This window comes from Odocoileus virginianus, chromosome 2 (genome assembly GCF_023699985.2).
Source record: "Odocoileus virginianus isolate 20LAN1187 ecotype Illinois chromosome 2, Ovbor_1.2, whole genome shotgun sequence".
NCBI lineage: Eukaryota > Metazoa > Chordata > Mammalia > Artiodactyla > Cervidae > Odocoileus > Odocoileus virginianus.
Genome location: NC_069675.1, coordinates 20787138 through 20812905, shown reverse-complemented (window position 1 = coordinate 20812905; position 25768 = coordinate 20787138). Strand labels below are relative to the sequence as shown.

Genomic DNA, 25768 nt, shown 5'->3' with positions numbered 1-25768 from the left:
CATGCTCGATAAATGTTAACTGCTGTTATTACTACTATTGGTACAATTGCTGTTACTGTTAGCTGTTTTTTAAATACCATCAGGTCAGTGCCTTGTTTGATTTTTTTCAACAGTGCTGTTAACAATATTACTCTGGTAAATATTCTTCCAGTTTTACAAATAGGTGTTTGAGAGAGTTTCCTACCAAGTATTTAGTTCCCAGTCTCATTTCAAATTATTTACAGAAGCTTTTTGTGATACTCTGCTCATGGACCACATGACTTTTGACTTGGCCTTTCTACTTCTTGGCAAAAGAGCTGACCAGATAAACTTCCAACATTTCACATCTTACCCCCTGCCCTGCCCCAGAAAATCCCCCAAGCTCATGTTACACTAAGTTGGACATAGACTTTCTGGCTTCCTTAGACAGAAGCCTTCTCACACAGGTTAAGCAGCAGAATATTTGATCTTGTTACCAGAATGAGACTTGCTCCAGGCAAGCCAGTTTGAGGTTATGCCTAACAAAAATAGTACTTCGGTTTAGATTTCAGGAAACCTGTATTCTGACTATATTTTGACTACCCTTTTTTTTAAAAGTAAACTTTTAAAATTGAAAGATAGTATACATACAGAAAGTGTGCAAATATCTGTTATGTGTATAACTGAATGGATTTTTTTTAAAGAGGGTACTTTTATTTTAATGTGAATATAAGAATACAAAGGGCAAAACTGTCCAGAAACCATAATGAAACAGACAAAATTAAGGTTATTATTATTATTTTAAGTGAGTCTGTGTTCATTTGGAGTTGAGTGATCTGACATAGGAATACTGGGATTTTTTAGAGAGATTTGTTGTTGTTTGGTTGGTGGTAGGTTTGGGGGATTTTGTTGTGTTTTTTTGTTCTTTTTGCCACATGGCAAGGCATGTGGGATCTTAGCTCCAGACCCATGCCCACTGCAGTGAAAGCTCGAGGTCTTAACCACTGGAACACCAGGGATCCCCAATACTATTGGTTTAAATAGATAGCTTTATTCTGTAACTTGTATAGCTGATGAAAGTAATATGAAAGCAAATGGTAGTATTAATATAAAATAGCAATTAATCCTCTCTTTCTCTTTGCTTCAATAAATTTTTCCCTGCTTCCCTAGGTAAAGTCTAGACCCAGCCAAATTCAGACTATAGGATAATGATCACTAGCCTTGTAGGGTGTCAGAGCTGGAAGGGACTGAGGTCTTGTCACTTTAGCCCACTCTTTTTTTTACTGATGAGACTTTGGAGTGCTGGATAAATGACTTCTTTAGGTTATCCACTGTGGCACTGGGATTTCAACCTGGCTTTGCAGGTCCCTAACCAGCGTTCTTTTAGGTGTAGGTATTACATAGTCCAGAAAGGGCAGATTTAGTCTCCAAGGACACGTGGCTTCTTGGATTCTTTCTCATTAGTGAATGGTTTTACAGACGGCAAGGAGCTTGTTTGTTTGAACTTGATACAGGCCCTCCACAGTGTATATTGTTCTTAGTGACTTTCTTCTATCTTGTTGCCATTGTAGCCTAGTATAACAAATTTAGGCCAAAAATTGAGGAAATTTAACTAATTTAGTTTGTTAATAAATTTCCCCTCCAGAAAATTAGACTTAACCCTTGAATTTACTGAACAGATGACCAGCATATAATTAATTTCAGAAGCATATTTTATAACAGGATCATAGTGAGCTATCACTTCACAAGGAAATCTCAAGACTGAGCCTCCTGTAAAACAGGAGCCTAATATTCTTAATGGTGCCTTCCTTATTTGCTCTTCGATATCCTTAAAAGCCTGTGTTTATTCCAACAAGGACCTACTGTAAAACACATGGAACTTGACTCAGTATTCCGTGATAGCATAAATGGGAAAAGAATTTGAAAAAGAATTGTTGCTTTTCAGTCACTGAGTCATGTCCGATTCTTTATAACCCTGTGGACTGAAGCATGCCAGGCTTCCCTATCCACTGTCTCCCAGAGTTTGCTCAGATTCATGTTCATTAAATAAATATACATACACGTACAGCTGAATCACTTTGCTCTACACCTGAAGCTAATGCATAACTAATTAACTATGCTCCAATATAAAATTTTAAAAAAAATTTTTTAAAGCCTGTGTTTATTGAGTGCCTAATTATACATACTATGTAGTAAGAGCTGAATATATAAAACAGTTCTTTGGAAATTTAAAGTAAATAGTCCTGGTTCATATATATACATTATATGTGTATTTCTGTGTATATATTTATAAAACAACAGATTTAAATCACGATAGGCCTATTCTTTATTCCCAGAAGAACTTCTTTTAAGCTTCTTTTAACTATTGCTTCTTTTAAGCAAATTATGATTTTGACTTCACATTGCTTCTAAGCTTTCCTTAGTCCAGCATATCCTTTGAATAACAGCAAGTGCTCTTCAAAAGATAAGCCTTTGGAAGATCAGAGCCAAAATTGTAAAAACAATTTTATTTAGATGATGAGATATTTTAAACCTTTGAAATCCAGAATACTTGAACATAATTTAATTTACAGTAATACCCACCGCTTACAAAGTGTTTTTATATTTCTTAGCATGTCTGGAGTGCTGTATTATTTCTGGAGATGTTAAGATAGATAAAACAGCCCTCGCCTTTAAGGAGCTTGTTAGCCAATAGAAAAAACAAACATGAGCAAATAATTGCAACATGATATGCTAGGTGGGGCCCTCCAGGTGGCACTAGTGGTAAAAAACCTGCCTGCCAGTGCAGGAGACATGAGAGACCCGGGTTCAATCCCGGGGTTAGGAAGAGCCCCTGGAGAAGAGTGTGACAACCCACTCCAGTATTCTTGCCTGAAAAATCCCATGGACAAGAGGAGTCTGGCAGGCTACAGACTGTTGGGTCGCAAAGAGTTGGACATGACTGAAGGGGCTTAGCACGCAATATACTAGGTACAATAATCATTTGATGTCAGTTACAAAGTGGTAAAGATTGTAGAGTATCTGATTTTGTCAAAGCAAATCAGAGAGAGCTCTTTGAATGATACCATTCCCAAATGGTGTTAAAGGGTTAGTAAGCATTTACTGTGGTGTCTGCATGTGTATAGAAGATTATAATTTCTGACAAAGGAAATGCATGCATGAAAAAAATCATGAAGTGTTCAGGTGACAGCAAATAATCTCACATTAAAGCTTAAGGGGAAAGGGGTAGTTCAGAAAGTAAGGCTGAGGATATTTAGGCAAAGAAAGAAACCTTTTATGCCTTAATTAAGAGCTATAAGTGTAGAGCATACTCAATATACTTATTGAGATAGTATATTCTATCTCTGAGGGAGGGACTTGGCGTGTAGGAGATTGAGACAAGGAGTCAGTTAATTTTATACAGTATATTTATTACAGTAATCCAAAGAAAGAGATGGTAGTCTCTTGAGTTATACAGAAAGTGGAAGAAATTTTTTTTCTAGAGCCAGAGAGAGGACTTGCCAGGGAAACCACAGAATCTTAACTAAAAATGCCTTTTTGAATATTCACACTATGAAAATTAAAATTACATTTAAGTCATTTTAATTTATACCTAGTTACTCTCTTTTTTAGAGCAGGACATGGCAACCCACTCCAGTCTTCTTGCCTGGAGAATGAGACAGAGGAACCTGGCAGGCTACAGTCCACGGGGTCGCAAAGAGTCAGACACGACTGAAGCAACTTAGCACACACACTAATGCTAAGAAATTAGCATTAATACAAAACTATCAGTTAAACTAAGATACTTCATTCAGATTTCACCAGGTTATCCCTAATGGTCCTCTTTAAGTGAGAGATTTGATGGAACTACCTTACAAGGTACTTTCTTACACCAGTTTTGCTGGGGTATTTCTACCGAACATTTGTTTTGAGGGATGCTCATATGTGGGTTTATGGAAAAAATAGTTTGGGGGCGAAGCAAATCAGAGCATTTGTATTTCCTCTTTTTCTTTATCTTCCCTCTCCCCTTCTGCTCTGCTTGTCCTCCTTCCTGCTTCTCGTCTCCCTTCTCCCCTTCCCAGCTTTTTCTGTCTCCCTTCCTCCCCCTTTTCTTCTCTCGTCCTCGTTTCCCCACCTTTTCCTCTTCCTCCCTTTCCATCTCCTCCCATTTCTCCTTGTACTCCGTACCCCCCAACCCCACTGGTTTTCTCAGAGCCCTTTAAATATCAGTGGCATTGTTAATTTCCAAGAGAAGGCTAATATGTGACATTTCTAAAACTCATTTCACTGTTCAGCGGTTAATTTTGAGGGAGCATGCTTCACGTAGGGCTGATGTCCTATGATCCATTCTTGGTCAGATATTATGCCGAACTGGGCCATGTTAGGTAGAGTTGAGAGAAGTAGGTCACCTTGTATCCCCTGAATACATAGCTACCCCTCATTGTTAAAGGGGAAGCAGATGGATGGGTTCCATATACCTTTTTGGAAGGCAGTCATTTTTTTTTGCATATGTTTAAAAATGAACCAAAACATTTTAAACTCAGCTCCCATTAAGATAAGTTATGCTAAATTAAAACACCCAGCAGTTAGTGAACTTTGTATTTTTCACATGGGGTGGGAGGAGTAACTTGGTGTGCCAGTTTGTAGCAGACATTCAATAGCTGTTTATGCTTGGTGATCATGCTCACGGTTTATTTCTCTTTTGAAACATTGTTATATTTGGGCAAAATATATAAATAATTGTGCTTAGTTTGTTCAGTTGGGGTGGAAAGGTTTAAAAGGTGTGTTTTATTGGTAAAAGTGATAAACTCCTCAACGAAATATATACTCTAGTAAACACTGAACTAGAAGGTGAGAATAGTGAATTTCCGCCCTACTTATTTTTCTATTCCTTGTCAAATAGAACAGTGATTTTAGAGAATAAGAAAGAAGAATTCTAAGGATTTGTTGAGTCAGGGAATTAAGAGACACATATATTTACCTCAGTGATTACTTGTATTTCAGTCCCAAATACCCAGGGACAAAGATTTTGTAATTTATTGGCCTGCATAAAGTGGGCTAATGTGATTCAAGTTCTTTCCTGTTAGACAGATGGCTTGGTGAATGACCAAAAGCAAATGAAGATTCACTATCACAAGAGAGACATTCATGGAACAGATGGAAGTCATTTTTCGAATAAACTCAGAATATTCAAACATTTTTTATAATAGCAGAGTTAACTAAATAGAGCATTATAAAGGTGAAGTATTTTAGACATCTTGAAAAGTAAAATATTAAATGTATTATTACAATTTTTTTTTCCTCAGTCTGTAAGTTGGAAAGTCATTTCACCTAGAATGAAGAGAAAATTGTACTTTTAAGCAAGGTAGGCAAGGGAGTAGACCAACTTCAAGGAGAGGATGGTAGAATACTGAAATATGTTAAAAAGCAGAGAACTCATTTCCTACATCCATTTTCTTTACTAAAGGAGAATTGTTTTCAAAGTAGCAAGGGTAGGAAAAGCATTATTAAGAAGGAATTGAAGCACATATAGATGAGTGGATAATTATGGAACACTAGACACTTTACATGAATCTAAGCCTTTTTAGATTTATATAAAGTATATATCTCATTACTGTACTGAAAATATAGCAGACATGATTGTCATCCACTGTCAGTAAGTGCCTTTTGACGAATAGGAAAGATGTCAAAAGATCAGTGATCAGCATTGACCAATTCGGAAAGGAAAAGGTGATTTCTAGAAAATATAGACCATTAAATTTGTTGTCAGTCATCTGTCCCCAACAAGCATATAAGATAATTAATCACATAATTAGCACTTAAAAGAAGGAAGTGGTGATTAACTCAACTTTAGTAAGAAGTTGCATCAAATCAATCCCATCTCTCTATTTTTTTTTTTCCTCTTAGTAAAGGGCAGTTTTATCTATTTACACCTCCTCTGAGTTCTAGGAGCAATGTAAGCAGTTTTACACTGTTATTTACTAACTGCCCAACAAGATGAAATATAAGAAAAAGAGTAGAAATGGCTTAACATTTATTGGACTTATTAAATTCCAGGTCCTTTACTAAGCAGTTTACATGTTATTTCTGTTTATCCTAAGCAGATCCCAAAACAACCATTCAGCCAGTTTTTGTAAGATGTGAGGAGTCCCTGCTACCTGTTTGCATAATCACTTGCAACAGGAATTTTACATCAGATTCATATGCAGCAGATGTGAAAATATTTTAGAGCTATAGTTCTCAAAACATTTTGGTCTGAAAGCTCATTTTTTTCTGCACTCTTAAAAATTATTGAGTACCCTAAAGAGCTTTGGTTTCTATGGGTCATATCTATTGATACTTACTGTATTAGAAATAAAATTGAGAAGCATTTGAAATAAGAATGCACAAGGACATATTCCAAAAGCCATCAGGGGACTGACATCATCATCTCACTTCTGCAGCCTCTGGAAAACTCCACTGTATTCTCAGGAGAGAGTGCAAAGGGAAGTAATTTTTAGTGTTGTTATGAAAATGGGTTTAACCTTGCTGACCTACTGAAAGGATCTCTGGCACTCTTAGAGGGCCCCAGACCATACTTTGAGAACCATTGTCCTAAAGAAAGGATTCGCCCTAGAGAGATCAGGCTATGAAATCCTCCATCATACGTCTTGAATTACAGTCTAAGCATCATTTCAAAGAATATTGGTTGATGGACTTGCCTGAGTCTTATACCTCTCTGTGCAAGCAAGCAGAGAGGTGCCAGGTGGTAATTCAGAGCAGTATATTTAGACTGCTCTTCATGTCACCAGTGGAAAAATTACTTCTGTAGCTCATTAGTAACCTCACTTCTTGTCGTTTAGTCACTAAGTCGTGTCTGATTCTTTGTGACCCCATGGACTGTAACCTGCTAGGCTCCTCTGTCCATGGGCTTTCTCAGGCAAGAATACTGGAGTAGGTTGCCATTTCCTTCTCCAGGGGATCTTCCTGACCCAGGGATCAAACCCACGTATCCTGCATTGGCAGGTGGATTCTTTACCCCTGAGCCACCTGAGAAGCCCAGCTAGGTCACATTTTACCATCAGCTGCCCTGTCTGTTTCACTGGTGCGGGGACCACCTGTAAATGTGAAGTCCTGATTTCTTTCGCTGGGCTTCACTCTCCTCAACTTTGTAGAATCATTTTTGTTTGTACTCTTGTTTGCTGACCACACTCTTAACAGTTGGTGTTCGCCTGTTACATGGTTCTTGGTCCATCGTACCCAGCCAAGTCAGCTCAGCCTCAGGCCTGCTTCATCACACCAGCAATGCCACGTGTCCACTCCTGATAGCAGCTCCTCTTGTTAGTATACTGTCCATGTACTACTCTGACGGCTTCCCTTGTGGCCCAGCTGGTAAAGAATCTGCCTGCAATGTGGGAGACCTGGGCTGGGGAGATCCCCTGGAGAAGGAAAAGGCTTCCCACCACAGTATTCTGGCCTGGAGAATTCTGTGGACTGTATAGTCCATGGGGTCACAAAGAGTCAGACACAACTGAGCGACTTTCACTTCTCACGTGCACTACTCCGAACAGTACTTAACTCTGGGTGCCGCATTTTAGGAGATACTGACACGCTGGAGACCATCCAAATGAAGGTAACTAAACTGCAGCGTCCACGAACAGGCCGTTGTTTTACAGGATGACCTCAGCCCATTCTGGCTTCCTGTCTTGCACTCTCTCTTCAGGTAGCCTGAGTTCAGCTCATGCTAAATCATCCTGTCTCTCAAATGTGGGTCTTCTTTCAGATTTTCATTCTTTTGCACAGACCTTTTCCATGTCTCTTGGCAGTGAGTTCCTACTTTAACTTAAAGACCCAACTCAAACATTTTTTCCTCCCTTAACTTTGCTAGTTGTTTTACCTCTGGGTTCTTGCAGAACTTATACATGGCCATATTGTGCATCAATCAAACTATAATCCCATCCAAGGGTCACCAGACCTTTTCTGCAAATGACCATATAGTAAACACTTTAGGTTTTGTGGATTTTGTGTGTTTCTCTCTATCACAATAGCTCACCTTTGCTTTAAGTACAGAAAACTGTCACAGATAATATGTAAGTGAACAAGTTTGACTGTGTTCCAATAAAACTTTACATGGACACTAAAATTTGAATTTCACATCATTGTCATGTCAAGAAACATTCTTCTTTTGACAACCCTCCCCCAACCATTTAAAAATATGAAAACCATTCATAATTCCTGGTCTATGCAGAATCAGGCAGCAGGTTAGATTTGGCCCACTGTCCATAGTTTGCCGACCCTGGATCTAATCAGTCTGTTTATTCTTTCAGTCACTCATGCATTTATTCATTTATAGAATAAATACTCATTTGCTGGATACCTAGGCACTAGTGATACAGGGGTGAGAGAGACAGACATATTATGAAGACAGAATCTTCTGTTAGACTGAGCTTGCTGAATTCAGAGACTTTTATTGCATCTCTGACCCCCAAGAAGAGTACATTTCCTGGTACATTTTGAGATGAAGTAATGAATGATTCAACAAAGGGATGAACAAAGGAATAAGCAATTATTTCTTTGCTAATTATTTCTCCTGTGACTTATGATTATGCTGTCTTATAATGTAAATGTGAAAGAGAAATGCTACTAAAGACAAGTGAGTGATAGTTTTTTTTTTCTTTTCTTTTGTTCTAAGTGATAAATTTTTAACAAAGGTTATTTTGGAAAGATCTTTGTTGAGTCTAGATATGAGGGTAAAATTTACACTTTGTTTTGTTGATAAGAGCGCCATCAAAGTGATGTAGTTTAAGATGTATTGCTATTCTATGTGATAGATCATCTATATAATTTTTGGTATGAATGTTCTAATTAGCATTTAACTTTTATAATACAGTCATAAGGTAGATGGATAACTGATGGACGGGAAGTTTTTAACTAAAGGGACATTTTCTCTCATTTGAATGTGCTGGATGACATCTTTATATCCTGCAAAAGATGTATTTTAAGAATTGAAACCTTAGGTTGAGTTACAGTAGCACATAAGTATCGAAGATTCGTTTACTCATAGAGATTAGCTTCTCTCTTAAATAGCACATTGCATTTATGTGGTTTTTTAAGGTATTAACATACAGCCTTCAAATACTTGTTACTTCAAGTAGTTTTAATCATGAAAATGTGATAATGCTTATTTTCTTTTTATAGGCGAGATAAACTTTGGATCTGCATGGAGTTTTGCGGAGGTGGTTCCTTACAGGATATTTATCATGGTAAGACCAAAGTTATATGTTAAAGAGATTAAGTAGAATTTCTTACAATGCAGTTATTTACTATATTAAACATCAATATTTTGTGGAAAGTATGTTTTATCATTATACTGTATGGATACATAAGGAAATTTAAGATATATACAGGCAAAAGGAGCGTTTGCTTTCTAAGTTAGAAAGCTGCATGCAGTGGAATTATTCGCTAATTCTAAAGAAGGCATTTTATACACAGTTAGTTCAGTTGGAATAGGAAACAGAAAATGATAGATTTTCCAGAAGTGTTTTAGAAGGCATAATGAAAAAAGTGGGCTTTAAATTGGCCTTTAAAAGATCGGTGAACTTTGGGTACAAAGGAGAGATAGATGCACGCTCCTGGGGGTGAAGCAGCAGCACAGTGACATGAAGGTGTGAGTCGAGACCACTCACTGTCTGGGGTGTGTCTGGGATCAGATCCAGAGCCTTGAAAGCCAGAGGGAAGGGCGTACCGGGTAGTCTAGTGGCTAAGACTCATTACTTCTACTGCAGGGGGCATGGGTTCGATCCCTGGTCGGGGAACTTAAAGAAAAAAAAAGGCCAGAAGGAAAAACATGAGAATATTGAGCATTTCTGCTTTATGAAAAGTTATTTATTTTCTGAGAATATTTTTTATTAAGGGTGGCTGTTCTTTCTATTTGAGAATGTTTTCCTTTTTATTAATAGCATTTTGATTTCAAAGGTTCAGTGAAAATTGAAAAATATTTGGCACCATTTTGCACTACAGACCATAGTGTTTCTGGAAGTTTGTTATAAATTTTAAAAGCTATTTTCCCTTTTTATTGTCTTCATTTGGACTAATTTCTCTACTATGGTTTCCATACTTACTGAGTTAATTTCCTTCTTTCTGAAGTTTTTTTTAGCTAAGTCTCCTGGTGGTAAACTCAGTCTTTGATCCTCATTCTTAAATGGTAGATTAAGTAGACATAGGCACATTTTCTCCACTGACGGATGTTCTCTGTCAGCATTTCAAAGATACTGGAGCATTGTCTTCTAGTTTCTGTAGTTGTTGGTACCTTCTGCTAACTATTGATCCTTTGCAGGTAATCTTCCTTTCTTTCTAATTACTTTTAAGATTTTTCTCTTCATTTCTGGTGTTTCTATTATCTAAATGTAGGTTACTTTTCCTGCTTGGAACTTAAAGTGCTTACCTATGAGATTTTAGTTCTTCTTTCAGATCTGACAATGGCTAATTACTGTCTCCAAATAGTTTCTCCTTCAGTTTCTCTGATTGCTCCTTTTAGAATTTCCATTCCATGTCTCTTAAAGACACCTTCATATTTTCCAGTCTTTAGTCCCTCAGAACACTGAGGATACTCATAGCCATCTTCCAGTTCACTGATTGTACACATGTGATTAGTACATCAGTTAGGTTTTAATTTTTGGTGACTGTTTTTCATTTCCAAAAATTGATTCTGTTTCAGGTCTCCTTCAGCTTTTTGTCTTATTCTTTTCTTGTAATTTTTCATCCATTCTTTTATATCTTTAGTTTTTTTAAGCATACTTATTTTTTAGTCTTATATTGCTTCATAATTTCATCAGATATGTATGATTGCTCTTAGATGTCTGATTCTTCTTTCTTCATTAGGAAGCAAGAAAGCCGATTTTTACAGAAATAGGTTGTCATGTTATCTTTCCATATCAATGTTCTGATGGAAATAACATAGTAATATGAATTTGTTGGTACTGATTTGTTTATTAAGAATCTAGGGAAGAAATAATTTTGTATTAACTTGGGTGCTGTCAGACATACATGCTGAGAATATACATGCTTACACACAGCTCCAAAGCCTCTTTGTCTGCTTTCACTCCTTTCATTTCTCCTAGGTTTCTACCACGTAGCCTGCTCATGGCAATGTGTCCTTCTCTTTGGCTGTGGTCTACAGTGCTGTCTACTCACATAACCGTATAAAACGTGTACTTCCATTTCTCTGTGTGTGTCTATTTCCTCCTCTCCTCTCTCTCTCATCATTTTGTCATTCCATCGGGAGTAGTAGAAAATATCCTAGATTACCTTGTTTGGTCACAGAGATGTTCTACTTTTCTAATAACCACGGTGCTTATGGTGTTTTTGTTTGTTTGTTTCTTTGCTGACATATACAAATTATATTTTGATTCATTACGCAATTTTTTTTATTAAAGCCGCTTTTAAAAAATTATTTATTTCTAAAGTACCATTAAGTGAATTTTTATATTTTTTCTTACTGTCCTTAATTCCATCATCTACTCAGTATGATTTTCTTAAATTTAAATCTTCTTGAAAGGTGAACCATATTAGTTATCTGTTGCTGTGCAACAATGATCTTAAAATTCGTTGTCTTAAAACAAACATTTGTTATCTCACAGTTACTAAGGGTCAGGAATTAAGACTGGCTTAATTGGGTGATTTGCCTTGTAGGACAGGCCAAAACATGCATAAGACATTTGGTCCATGCTTTAAACATCCTTGCAGTTTCGCCCTGTGCAGTGAGCATATTTGGTTCTTGCCACATGGTTTTATACAGGACCTGATATCAGTCATCTTTTAGCATGGACCAAATACCTTAAGGACATTGTGGTCAGGACCAAATATGAACAAATACCAAGAGCCTTTTGGTGTGGATTGAACCTCTTAACGGAGATTTTAGGCAGAACCAAATGTCTGCTAAAATGGGTAATCTTGGTTCATGGTCACTCATGAAGTTGTAGTCAAACTCTTGTCTGGAACTGTAGTCATCTGAAGGCTTGACTAAGGTTGAAGGATTTACTTTCTAGATGATTCACTTACATCAATATTAGCAGGAGGTCTCAGTTTCTTACCATGTAGATTTCACCATAAGACAGCTTGAGTCTCTTCATAGGACGGCAACTGACTTCTCCCAGAGGAAATGATCCCGAAGAGCAAGGAAGAAGCCATAAACTTTTTATGATGCAGTCTTAGAAGTTGTATTCTGTCACTACCATTACAGTTTGTTCTTTAGAAGCAAGTCATTTTGTCCAGCCCACACTCAGGAAGGGAATTAAGTTGCAGCTCTTGAGGGGGCTGTATCTAAGAATTCATGGACATGTTTTTGATCACATGGCTGGGGGCAATGGGGCAAATCCTTCTCCTCTCCTTTTGCTTACTTTTCTTTGCAGAACTAACATTAGAACTTTATACTGTTGCAACATAATAGATTTTTTGGTCTCTGTTTTTCATTGAACATTTTTCTTTCTGTTTGATGTTGTCCTTTAACAACTTTCTACATTCTGTTAAATCATTTATGTTGAATTCGTTTTCTCATTCATTTCATAATTTTGAGATCATCTTCAGTGGGAGTTCCATATGACTTTAAAGAGTGTGTCCTTTCGACAATATTGGATTATTTTGCCCAGGACTCCAGTGGCCTCGTTTTCTATATATATTTGAACTCTAAACCTCAGTGAAGAAGAGGCCTTATGAATTCCAAGGGAAGATATTTTTTTCCCCTGTCCAGATCCCAAGCCATGACATATCCCTAGTCATCTCCTGGTGCTTGTCTGCTGTTTTAATGAGGATGTAGCCTTTGAGGATTCTGGTTTTATGTGGGTGTTTGTTTTAACTCTTCCTTTGCCAGCCTATAACCTTTTCTTCTGTGCCCATGTAGGGGATAAAACTAAAGCCCTAGATTACTAAGATTGGCCTTCTCCTAAGAGACAGCTAGAATATTTGACATTTTTACCATTCTGTTTTTCATTTTTCTTTTTGCTTTTGGCTTCTGGGGAAGTCTCTTACTATTTATAAGCTTAGCTTTAAAATTATTAAAAATTATGTAAAAATTATTTTAAAATGTTTGCCTGGTGTTACTTTCAGGGTTTTCAAGTTATCTTATTTGTCATATTGTGGGAACAGACTTATCAAGAAGGCCTTTCCTCCTGGATGAGAGTAGGCTTATAAGCCACAGAAATTAGTTACTATATGGTTTGTCCTCAGACACTGAAATTTAGCCTTGTCCCTAAAAGAATCTAAGTGAAATAGATTCTTCTCTCCCACAGTTGTAAAATACAAGCAGTCTGTATTTTTACAGACTACACATTTTTACAAAACGGTTAAGTTTGTGTAAGTGGGAGATCACTATCTAGTATATGATTTCATCGTTGGGATTTAATTCAATTTCTGGAATAGTTTCTCCCACCTAACTTACTTCTTATATTCTAAAGTGATTTAATAGTGAAAAAGAAAAAACTGTTTAAATGTTTTTCATAGTCAGCAGATGCACACAGAGGAAATACTATTCAAATATTATTATATGATTTAACTATATATATATATAGAGAGAGAGAGATGGAAAGATGTCCATGATAAGTGAAAAAGGCAAGTTCCAGAATTGTATGTGTAATATGATTCCATTTATGTTTATGTGTGTGTGTACCGCCTACCTGCACTATATAAAACATCTGTGTATAAAGTCATCTGGTAGAGATAGGCCACCCTGTTGATTTTGTTTATTCTTGAGTAATAGTGGTTTGGATCAGGAAGAGACCTATCTCTGTTGATTGAAATTTTTTATAGTGAACATGTGTTACTTTTATATCTATAAAGCAAATAATTTTAGGGGAAAAGTATTATTTTTAACTTAGCCAATAATTCATGTCATGTCAGTTTTTTTTTTTAAAGTTTTAATAAAAACTAGTTAGACATCTTGGCTGTGCTTTCTTTAACATTTAAGAGGTATTATGATCAGGTGTAAAAAATGAAAATGGAAATTAATTTCATTGACTGTTTCACTGTTTTATTCATTCTGTGAACATTTACTCAGTAGCCTTTCCTTGCCAGGTACTGTTCTAAACACTGGGGATACAATGAGCATATCAGATTTTTTTTAATTCCTGCCCTCATGGAGCTTACATTTCAGTAGAATTTAAATATATTAAGTCTGTTGCTTGGTGGAACTTTTATAACTTTGTCTTTTATTGAAAAAACACACTTTGAGTAATTTTATTAATAAAATTAATTTAATTAATTTTCTCCTCTTATAGTAACGGGACCTCTCTCAGAACTGCAAATAGCGTATGTTAGCAGAGAAACACTACAGGTAAATTCAATGCTTATTGAAAAGTAATGTTCTTTATTAAACTAAATGTTTAATTATTGTGTATAACCTGTTAAGTAGAATAAGGATTAAATATTCCAGTTTGGAAAATTCTTGAGTTTGCAAATTATATTTGCAAATAAACTATTTAAAGCTTTAGTATGATAATATACCTCCTAAAATTGGATTTACTTATTTATTTTTATATATCTCTTAATACCAAAGAAAGTCTTGAAAATTACACACTCTTATGGAATTGAAACTGATTATGATACTAATTGGATATTTATTTTTTAATTGTTATTTCAAACTGAGCAATTTAGTGAAAATTATTTGTCTTAGGAAAATTAGCAGTTCAGAGTGAGCTCTGCCTCTTTCATTTTCTTGATTCTTTTATCCTTTTGGATATTCCAGTAAAATAAAGTGATTGTCCCTAGAGCTTTCTGTGATGAGTAAATAAGTAAGAGAGACTACTACTCAGTTAACCACTTTAAATCATAAAGAGTTTTTTGTAGTAAAGTCTTATTACTGTTTCTGCCTTTTTTTGTTTTGAAACTCCAGGGATTATACTATCTTCACAGTAAAGGAAAAATGCACAGAGATATAAAGGTATATGTTATATGTTTACTTAATGACCCTCTTTTTCTTCTTAAAATATTCTGATCAAACTGAGCAAAATTGTCTCAGTTATTCTATTTGATGAATTTGTTGTCTTAATATGTTACTATAATAAAGTTGAGTGATATTTTGAAGATTTTCATTATTTTTATATAGCAACTCTATTGAGATACAGTTTACATACCACCAAATTCACACCTTTAAAGAGTACAATTGTGGATTCATGTTTCAATAACACATTTTATCTTGTTTGTAGTTATTTATTTATAAAATGTAAATTAGGTCCATGACTTCCATTAATTTACGGTCTTTAGGAAGTTTCTGATTGGCCAAAATGTTTGTTCAGATTTTTTTCTGTAAGATGTTTCATAAATTTTGGCAGTCTTAAGGAACTGTCTTTAATAATGTATCAAGATGGATAAATTAAACCTTGACCTTTTCTGCTAGTCTTTACCTGGCAGGAGAGAGTAGGTGCACCAGACGTGCTTGGTAAAACACCTCTATGGTAGGATGCTGAGGTTATTGCCAAAGATAACTGACATCTCCTTTCTTCTTCCTTATCCACTGTACTTCCTGCTTTTTCATTCCCCCTTTTGTTTCCTGAGGCTTTTCTCTAACAGAAAGGTTCTAGCCCTTTTGGGGGGCGGGGTGGATCATGTATTCTTTGAGTCTCTGATGAAAGCTACAGACTCTCTCCTCAGAAAATGCCCTTATGCACGTGCCTTCAAATTGTGCATGAAATTTCAGTGGACTCTCAGATCACCTGCTGAGATCCTCTGCTTTAAGTATGGTTCGTAAGCCACTTAAAAGACATAAGAAAAGAGCCTTGGATTCAAAGGTAGGAGGGATCCTAAGAACATAAGTAAATCAAGAAAGATTCTGTCATTGGCACTTCAGTGATCTGGAAGAAGTGATAGGTTTTTGTTGGAAATGGAGGTTGAAATGCTTTCTAAGCAGAGGGAACAGTGTGGGCAAAGATACAGAGATCAGAAATTGTGGGTTCATTTTAGGGATTGTAAAGTCCGCATCTTATAGATTGAAGAGAAGAAAATGTAGGAGAGTGTTAAGAGATGGGGTTGGCCAGGAGGTTTGGTGCTCCATTATGCAAGAACTTATGTTCTGGACTCCAGAGTTTGGGCCTGATTAGGTCGCTTCTGGCCATTGCCACTATTTCTCCCCTGTCTAAGCCACTATTATATCTCACCTGAACTTATGGAATAGCCTTCTAACTGGTCTTCCTGCTCCCATTCTTGAGTGATCCTACAGTCAGTTCTCTATCTCACAACCTAAGTGACCTTTTTAACCCACATCTTTTCACCCTTCTGCTTATAAACTACCACTGGCTTCCCATGATACTCCATATATATTCAGATTTCTTCATGTGACCATTAAAGTTATGCATGATCTGGCCCCTGCTTTCCTCTCTGACCTCATTTCACACATCTCTTCACTTTACTCATTCTGTTCTAGCCACACTAAATTTGCAGTTCTTGGAACATGTCAAGTTCATTCTGGTCCCAGGACTTTGTATTTGCTGTTACTGGAATGGTCTAGATTTTAGCATGACTCTTACCCTCTCTTCATCTGGATCTCTGTGTAGTTATCACTGCCTTAGAGAGGCCTTTTCTTCCAGCTTTATCTTCAGAGTACTTACCTGTATCTGTCTTTGAACCATTTGTTGGTTCTTTCATTCATTTGTATGATGTGTGTGTGTGTGTGTGTGTGTGTGTTCATTTTTAGATTTTCTTTCTCTCCTACTTGGATGTGAGCTCCATGAGAGCTGTAACGTTTTTGTTACTATAACCCCAGAGCTTAAAATAGCATCTGATTGCTGGTAGTCTCTCAGGGAGAGAGGGATAAATGGGTGTGTAGATGGATGGATGGATGGAAGGAAGCATCATAACTACAGGTGACATGATATAAGCTGTAATTTAAAAAAATTAATCTGGAGAGAACAAATTGAAGACTCTGCAAGAGTCTAGATTGCTAGGGCCTAATTCAAGTTGAAATCACTACTCTAGTTTTTTTTCCTTTTTCTCATCTCTCCCATTACTCCTTAGAGCTGCAGTAATATCAGTGGGTGCAAATTTTGGTTATTTCTTCCTCTTTGGGGTGTGGAAAGGGATTTCCTGATATTTTTTCCCCAAACTTACTCTTATGTAATTGATTGCATCCTGAACCATAGAGGCTGCTTACTTTTGCTTTCTCATTTAAAAGTTGCCCAGAGAGGAGGGGGATGCAGCCTATAGTACCTTTGGGAGGCAGTATTTCTATTTAACATTTTAATTGGACATACTTTAAATCATAAATCATGTTTCTAGGTCTGAGGCTGCCATTTGTTATTTTAAATGTGTATGTTTAATGTATTATATGTGCGGTCTGATAAAATGTTTCCTACTTTAACTAAAATGTTCTCACTTTGAAGGGAGCTAACATTCTATTAACGGATAATGGTCATGTAAAATTAGGTAAGTAAATTTGAGCTTCATCACTTACACAAATTTATTTCAAAGCATAATAAGTTTGTTTTCCTCTGTAGGACTAGGTTTCCCCTTTCTCAGCAGTGTCTATATATTTTTAGGTAAAAATTTCATTGCAGGACATAGCATATATAATCTCTCTGTATCTGTTTCCTCTTCTCTTAAATGGGAATCAGATTTATCCTTCACATATGACAGATTTGTTATAAATAATGATTGATGATATAATGAATAGTGAAATAATATACCTTGAAAATTCTTTCACCTCTAACCCTAAAGGAATGGGACTTCTAGTAAGAAATCTATACAAAATTACCCTGTAACTAAAAAACAAGGCAAACAGACAAAAGCAAAAAATCAATAATGCCAAAAGCCCTACCTACTTATGTAAGCTTTTAAAATAAAACACAGTATTAACTTACATAAGAATGTAATTTAGATGCTTAATGGGCTTTTATTTTGTAACTTTCGGTTGTCACCTGATGATTAAAGCAGTTCAAAACCTAAATTATAGCTTAATTTGAAAGTTTAAGATAGAAAACATGTACAGTATAGTAACTTTATAAAATTGGGTCTGTTAGGTTTGAAACAATTATTTTTAACATGCCGCTATAAAACAAATCAAAATTCAAATATTTATTTTCTAAAAATAAGATAAAACTATTTTGATCTATAGCCTATAATAGGACTAAGCAAATTTAAAAGTTCAATAATTTGCATTAAAAAAATTCCTAAGTCACCTCTATATATGAGAAAAGCAGCTATCTAACTATTGATGGCTTAGTGAACAGTTTCCATCTGCAATTTAATGTTTTGTGTCAGTATTATGTGCCTTAGAGACCTCCTATATATGTGTGTGTGTGTGTATATATATATCTTAGTTTGTAAAGATTTATAAATCATTCATTAAAAAACTAGAAAATATAGAACTCAACATACTTAATAGCAGCATAAAAATGAACTGACATAAAGATAAATTTCTTGATAGTGATTGGTATTGGTATTAGAATGTATTGCCAAGGTAAGATTTTTAGAAAAAGTCTGTTTCAGTGTCGTTTCATGGTAGATTTGCCAGTAGAGATTTATTATTATTATTTTTTTTAACGTCAGCTGTCATGTGTATGGCAGGAAATGAATGGAATGTATTCCTACTTAAGGTCCCTTCCAGCGACTTTCCTTGAGTTTCAGGTCCTGGGAATTATAAATTATAACATTAAGTCTGGCAGCTTAGAGTCTCTCAGTTGTTTCTTCATCAGAATTATTGATCTTGACTTTTGTTGTCATTTGTTTCACGTGGGGATATATGGGAATCCACGTGGCTATCATACACCATATTTTGTGATATTTTAATGCTAGTCCACTTAAAGATTTTAGAGTGATGTTTGAGAATGTCTCATTTCTATGAAATTAATTAAAATATTGAAAATTTTTCATGTTACTTTAATTTTACTTTCAGTTTTATTTTCTAAATATTTCTCTCTTTTTTTTAATAGCTGATTTTGGGGTGTCTGCTCAGATAACAGCTACCATTGCCAAACGGAAGTCTTTCATTGGTACACCATATTGGTAATTTTATTTTGACTGATAATTTAACTTTCTGTTTTTTGATCATTATTGTATGCAGTGTTTATTTAAAAATAGACTGAATGGTCTAAAACAGATTAAGGAGGTAATCAACAGGCTAAGCAATTTAGGCGTATACACTGTGGATGAATTACATAATCATTGAACATTCTACCATATTATTTTGATTAAGTGGAAAAGGCATTAAAGATTGATGTGGCTTTTAGAAAACCTGATACAAACCTGATAGTTCCAGTTTTGCCCCCCAAAAACCCTCAGCTCTTGGTCCTACACGTATTATATGTATTTTCATAGATCAGTCTGTATTCTGATGAATTTTTCAACATTATATTATTCATAGTATTCTCTTGCTCAAAACTTTTTGAACCAGCTAGTTGGAAGGAACCTAGTCATCAATAAAGTGATAATTGGCTTACATTAAATTTTACTTATTTCTGGGGTTCTTGGCTTGCTCATTGGTCTTTTCCTCTACACACTCTTAGATTTATCCTTCCTTCTATTTGCCACATCATTTACTATTATTTTACTTCTGTCCAAATACGTCTTCTAGATTTTTCAGAGATGCTATGTTTATATTTCTCTTTTTGTTCTCATTATTTGAGGTTGATTTCCGAGAGGAATAAGAGATTAAAGAGTTATCTATTACAACTCTTTTTAGGTACTCTGTCTCCTCAGTTTGATTTTAAACATCTGGAGGAGGTCTCATTCAGTCTCCAGGATCTAACATGATTCTTCTCTGACTCTTCAGCTCTCTCTCTAATATTACATCTTTCCCACCTAAACTCTAGGGATGGAGAATATTTACAGAATCTCTCATTCACTGAGGTTGGCGGTTATTTCAGTTAATCAAAAAAAGTCTGTGATATTGGCAAATCTCATAATACACTACACATGTACCTTAAACATTTTATTTCAATTTAAGGTGAGTGTACTTTTTTTTGGCAGGAGACAATCTTCTGATATAGGATCAAGGCCTTTTCTTTGTGCAGATAACTAGTTAGATGTATGCAAATGAACCATGTTTTTTAGTTTGTGTTTCTCTAAAGTCTAGTGAGAGCCCAGCCAGTCAGGTTTGTTGAGGTATAAATGTAACATTTAGGTGTACCATTCTATGAATGTTGAGAAACTCTGTCGTTGTCAAAAATGCCACCACAATAACTGTAAAACATAGGTTTCTATCACCCAGAAAAGTTTCCTTTTGTCCCCTTTTCATAAATTATTTTTGCCCATCTCTAACCTCTGGCAGCACCTGATCTGATTTTGTCTCTGTAGTTTCGCCTTTTTCCCCAGTGTCATGGAAACAGAATCATGCAGTCTGTAGCCTTCCTAATATTTTACGGCTGTCCTGTTCTTTACCTGGTTTGCCAGGTTTTTTTGGTTTTTCGTATTCAGAAACTTGTCTTCAAGAATCTTTTCTGAAGCATACATTTTCATTTTCATGACAACTTATTCTTTTTACCTTCATAATAACTTAGTTTTTATAATACTTAATTAAATTACATATTCATAGTAACAGATGTAACAAACAGGATCACAGATGACTCAGTTGGCTGTGGTAAGGATGCAACCTCACTGGCAGGAGTAGACGTGCGCAGGGTGGAATCTGTCACTCGTACTTTTGTGGAGGAAGAGGGAGCCTCACCTGTGAGCTCGTTGAGGTGCTGTCTGTGTGCCCCTGCATCCTCTGTAGGGCATTTCCACAGCTGGCTGGAACCTAGTCAATAAAGTTACAACCGTCATCCTTAAAAATTCACTTCTCTTAGGATAATCTGCATAGTCATAAGAGCTACTTTAAAGTTAAAAACCATCTTAAGATCAAGGGTTTAGAAAATTAGAAGGAGTTTTATTGTTTGCTTGTTAACTGGGACTTTCCTGAAATAATACTGGGAAAATAAATATTCTTATAAGGCTGCCTAGTTAAATCATACTTTTTTTTAATCATACTTTTGATACGTAAGAGTTGAAGTGTTTATCTCATGTAGTTATTTTCAGAACGACTGCTTAGGATTTGAAATTTTTTATATTTGAAAATCAGTGTAAGTATTTAATAAAAAACAGATATATAGAGATAGAAAAAGACTACAATAAAGTTGAAAGAAACAAAAAATTTACTGAATTTAGGTAACTTTCCTCTGAGTAAATACATTTCTTTAAAAAAAGCAGACACTCATTTTTATAACTTTCCACCACCAATTAAGTTTATAGTAAATACTAGTTAAGTACTAAATCAAGATTCTTGGTGCCCTGGTAAATAGTTTTGATCAAGTGAAAACAGTCAGAGACCAGATGGTTATTGATGTAAAAAGGAAGAGCTAAAAATGATAAATTATTTATTACAGTATGTTATTTCTCTATAGAATTTTGCATATACAGAGGAAGAGAGATTGGGATTTGGACAAATTTAGTACATGTTGCTCTGTTACATTTGTAAATTGTTATAAACCTTTATACAAAATAGCTAACTTAGCAAAGTAACAGATGAGAAACCAGTAGGGGCTTGGGATGGAGTCTTATGAGATGTTGCCATCTCATCTTATGAGATGTCACGATCTTGGGAAATACGAGCCATCTTAAGTACTGCATACCTGTTTTTCAGATGTCAAGGTCTAAGTAGGCCTCAGCTTACACAGTGATGGTTCCATGTGTCTGGTGGGAATACGAAGATTAAAATATAGTAAACAGTTTTTTCTTTCTGGACTGTTTCCTTCAGGATGGCTCCAGAAGTCGCGGCTGTCGAGAGGAAAGGGGGGTACAACCAGCTGTGTGACCTCTGGGCGGTGGGGATCACTGCCATAGAACTTGCCGAGCTGCAGCCGCCTATGTTTGACTTACACCCGATGAGGTCAGTGTGCGGTACCTGAAGATTGCTGTGCTTTAGTCAAGGTCCTGTCCCCCTCCCAGCAGTGTTTATCATGCCATGACCAAATAGCATTCTTAGTTTTGCTTCCCCTTATTTGGGAATAGTAGTAGTAGAATTAATGTCATATACTAAAGTATGCAGTCTTAAAATGCTGTGTAATGATTGTTGATTTTTCAGAGCGTTATTTCTAATGACAAAAAGCAATTTTCAGCCTCCTAAACTAAAGGATAAAATGAAGTGGTAAGTATTTTTGTGCTATTTACTTTTATAGTCATGAGCAAAAAAACAGAATTGAAATTTTAAAATCTGATTTTCAAAATTTCTTAGGTCAAATAGTTTTCATCATTTTGTGAAAATGGCACTTACCAAAAATCCAAAGAAAAGACCCACTGCTGAAAAGTTACTGCAGGTATTTTTTTTTGCCCTGAAAAATGTCTTTTTTCAAAAGGTAAGATGTCACTTAATCAAGACTTCTAATAAGTACTATGTTTTATTTTTATAGCACCCATTTGTCACACAGCCTTTGACACGATCTTTGGCAATTGAACTGTTGGATAAAGTGAATAATCCAGATCATTCCACCTACCATGATTTTGATGACGATGATCCTGAGGTAGGAACTGTTTGTACCATTTTTACCAAGTGGTATATGTAATGTCTGTGTACATAAGTGTATACATCTCGGAGTCAGTTGGCTTAAGGTCCGGGTCTAATTTAAACAAACCCTTGAGGGAGGAGGTAACCCCTTGCTTTTGCCTGTCCTGGAGGGCACGAGCTGAGCTTCTCTGTTGGCCGCTCTGGAGGACTGGTTCTGCAGGTACTAAAGGGAAAGGCTGCATCGCAGAAGGGGAGGTCCAGTAGTAAAGGCAGAATCGTCTAACCCGCTTCTCGAAATTACTCTAGTTATTTTAAAGTAGGCATTTTAGATGAAGTTGCCAAATAAATGACCCATTGTAAAAGAGAATGCAAATGGGAACCACCTATACAAGATGTTAGAATATACACAAAATTTCTCTTCTGTTTTCTCCTCAAAAAGAATCCATGTACAGTACTTCATGAGTTATTAGTGGTTAGTGGGAAGTATAGGGTTGACTTTGTTGGTGACTAATACCCTAATTGTCTGCTGTGTTTATCCAGTGTAATTAGAGAATTAATTAACCCTAGTGTGATGGGAGAATAGATAAAAAAGGAAGCTTTCACTTTGTTTGGCATATGTAACATTCCTAACTCAGCTAGTAATTGTGACACCAAAGATCAACTCATATATGTTACATGTCAGGATTCTGTTACTGATTATGTAGCTGAGGTGGATAGTCTTGAACTTGACTGGCTTTTAGAAGGTACTTAAAATGGTGTAAATTTCAGCGATGATACTGAAGAAACTGTGGCTCTCAGTGATCAGAAAGATGGTTTCAGCTTATCTTAGGTCAGAGAACCTTTCTATCAATTTACTATTCTAACTTATATTTAAACAACTGTAAATAAGCCACTGTCCTTTTGTTTAAAGGTCTGGAAAGACATTTGGAAATTAAAAAACTTTAAAATTATTAAATATTATTGACTTTATACTAGGGAGAAATTGGGTTTTATTGTTTTGCTTTATAAATTCTTCTTTAATTTAACATATATGTGTTGCCTTGATTTGGATGGTAGTTAAAGGACTGTAAAAATGATCAAGTGAGCTGAAATCCTGCAAAGCAATCTAAATTGTCCATAAGGAAAATTATAATTGTTTTGTGATCTTAAAAAATTTTGTCAAAAAAAAAAAATTTTGTCAGAAAATTAAAATCTCTCTTATTGTCAGTTTTAAATGTATAGAGAAGTGAAAAATAGTAAAACTAGTATTTTATTTAGTACATTGTGATATATTAGAACCTGTGAGAATTGTTTCTTTTCTTTGTTTAAATAAAAAAACACACTTTGGTAGATTATTTCACTATCAAGTAGTCTGTTTATTGAGTAGATTGCACAGTGTCTGCCTTCTTCTTGTCATTTAACTTCATGACACAGAGCAGGTATTTTTATGCTTTGGTGAATGTCATTTTCCTAAATTCAGAGTGCCTCTAGCATTTTATCCTTTGAACTTTCAGTGTATGAAATAATCTCAATGTTCCTGTGATGTGAAATTTTTTGCCTCCTCTTCCAGGGCATCTTCATCCTTTTTACCAGAACTTCTTCTTCACTGTGTCAGGTTCGCCTTCACTGAGTTGCCGTGGTTGTATGTCTGCAGTCTCTTGAACAGCGGCAGTGTCAGCGTTCTCACTATCGTCTGTTTTATCTTGTACTTTCATTTCCAACATTAATCCACAGTGATCACTTTCTATTTCTTTGCAGCAGTTTTATCTTTGTTGGCTAGTTCCTTCTTTCAGTTACGAGTTTTTGTAAAAATGTCACATGAGTATGTTATCCCTGGGAGACAGGGAAACACAGCTACACACTTTGCTGTCTGTGCATGGGTTGAGTAACAAATGCTCAGGGATCAGTCACAGATGGACTTCGAAAGCAGTGATGTGATTAGCCACTGATCATGATGTACATCTGTTATTATAAACAGACTATAGATCGTCTTGCCTGGTAGCTCAGTCAGTAAATAGTCTGCTTGCAGTGCAGGAGGCCCCGGTTCAATCTCTGGGTCAGGAAGAGCGATCCCCTGGAGAAGGAAATGGCAACCCACTAGAGTATTCTTGCCTGGAGAATCCCATGTATAGAGACCCTGCTGGGCTACAGTCCATGGGGTCACAAAGAGTTGGACATGACTGTGACTAACACACACACATAAATCTATAGTCATTTGTGGACTGAAGAGCTCACAGTAAAGTTTCTGTCTTATGCAATTACAATCAATATACTGACTGTTGATAAGATACTAATATACTGAATAACATATAATTAATAATTTATAATATACAATTAATATATTGGTGACTAAAATTTGAATCATGTTCTAGAGGACTAGTATAATTTAACTGTATTATAGTAACTGAAATTCATGCGTATCAAGATTCAGGACATGGACTGCCTGTACTCTTCCAGTGCATTAGATGCTGCACTGTCATCTCTCACTTTATCCTGTTTACTTGTTGTGCTGGATTATAAAGTCCTTGAAAATGTGTTTAAAGAGGAGAAATAATAAACCAAATGTAGAAGCAAGCTGTAGAATAAAGACTCTTCTGAAATTTTCTCATATGGCAGAGAAAGAAATTTCTCCTTACTAAGACTGTGTTATTGGTGTTATAATTATAGGTTAAGGATGGGGGTAGCTTTTCTTCTGACCACAGTTTAAGATCTTTTTTTTTTTTTTTTTTTGATCACTTTCCCCAGAGAAGTTTATAGTAATTTATACATATATACTACAGTATATGGTATGCATAGAAGGTAATATCTAACAGTCTTATTATTTGTAAATGATTTGTAATTGCTAAATGCTGTGTTGTCACTCAGAATTTGAATGTGTTTAGTATTTCAGCACTTGCTGATACTGTATATATATTGTGGAAACTGAATTCTCTTGAAAATATTTGGCACATGTACTAGTTCTACTTTAGTCTTTAGTTTTTCTTTAATTTATCATACCTTATTCACAGTGGAAGAAAGTCCACTTTTCATGTAGGGTTCCCATGTAATTTCTATTTTAGAAGTACTGCATGTTGAAGTAATTGTGATTCTGGTTTTTACTTCATAGTATTTTCTTCTATATGTTAACCCATTTATTAGGTACAACATTGTAAGATTTAACAACTTTATAATTTTTTTTCTTTTTTTTTTTTTTATTAGTTGGAGGCTAATTACTCCACAATATTGTAGTGGGTTTTGTCATACATTGACGTGAATCAGCCATGGATTTACATGTATTCCCCATCCCAGTCCCCCCTCCCACCTCCCTCTCCGCCCGATCCCTCTGGTTCTTCCCAGTGCACCAGATCCGAGAACTTGTCTCATGCATCCAACTTGCGCTGGTGATCTGTTTCACCCTAGATAATATACATG

General features: G+C 35.7%; 1 protein-coding gene across 9 annotated transcripts in view; it reads left to right on the top strand.

The window, feature by feature from the left end:
- The window catches only part of MAP4K3 (mitogen-activated protein kinase kinase kinase kinase 3), a 175929-nt gene that overhangs the window by 89514 nt on the left and 60647 nt on the right, over nucleotides 1-25768 (top strand). For all 9 annotated transcript variants that reach the window (XM_070477153.1, XM_070477168.1, XM_070477190.1 and 6 more), the window contains 9 exons: nucleotides 9115-9179; nucleotides 14187-14242; nucleotides 14801-14848; nucleotides 17283-17325; nucleotides 18831-18903; nucleotides 21632-21763; nucleotides 21959-22021; nucleotides 22109-22190; nucleotides 22284-22394. In XM_070477153.1, the coding sequence (XP_070333254.1) occupies nucleotides 9115-9179; nucleotides 14187-14242; nucleotides 14801-14848; nucleotides 17283-17325; nucleotides 18831-18903; nucleotides 21632-21763; nucleotides 21959-22021; nucleotides 22109-22190; nucleotides 22284-22394 (673 nt within the window). The remainder of the gene's footprint in view (nucleotides 1-9114; nucleotides 9180-14186; nucleotides 14243-14800; nucleotides 14849-17282; nucleotides 17326-18830; nucleotides 18904-21631; nucleotides 21764-21958; nucleotides 22022-22108; nucleotides 22191-22283; nucleotides 22395-25768) is intronic.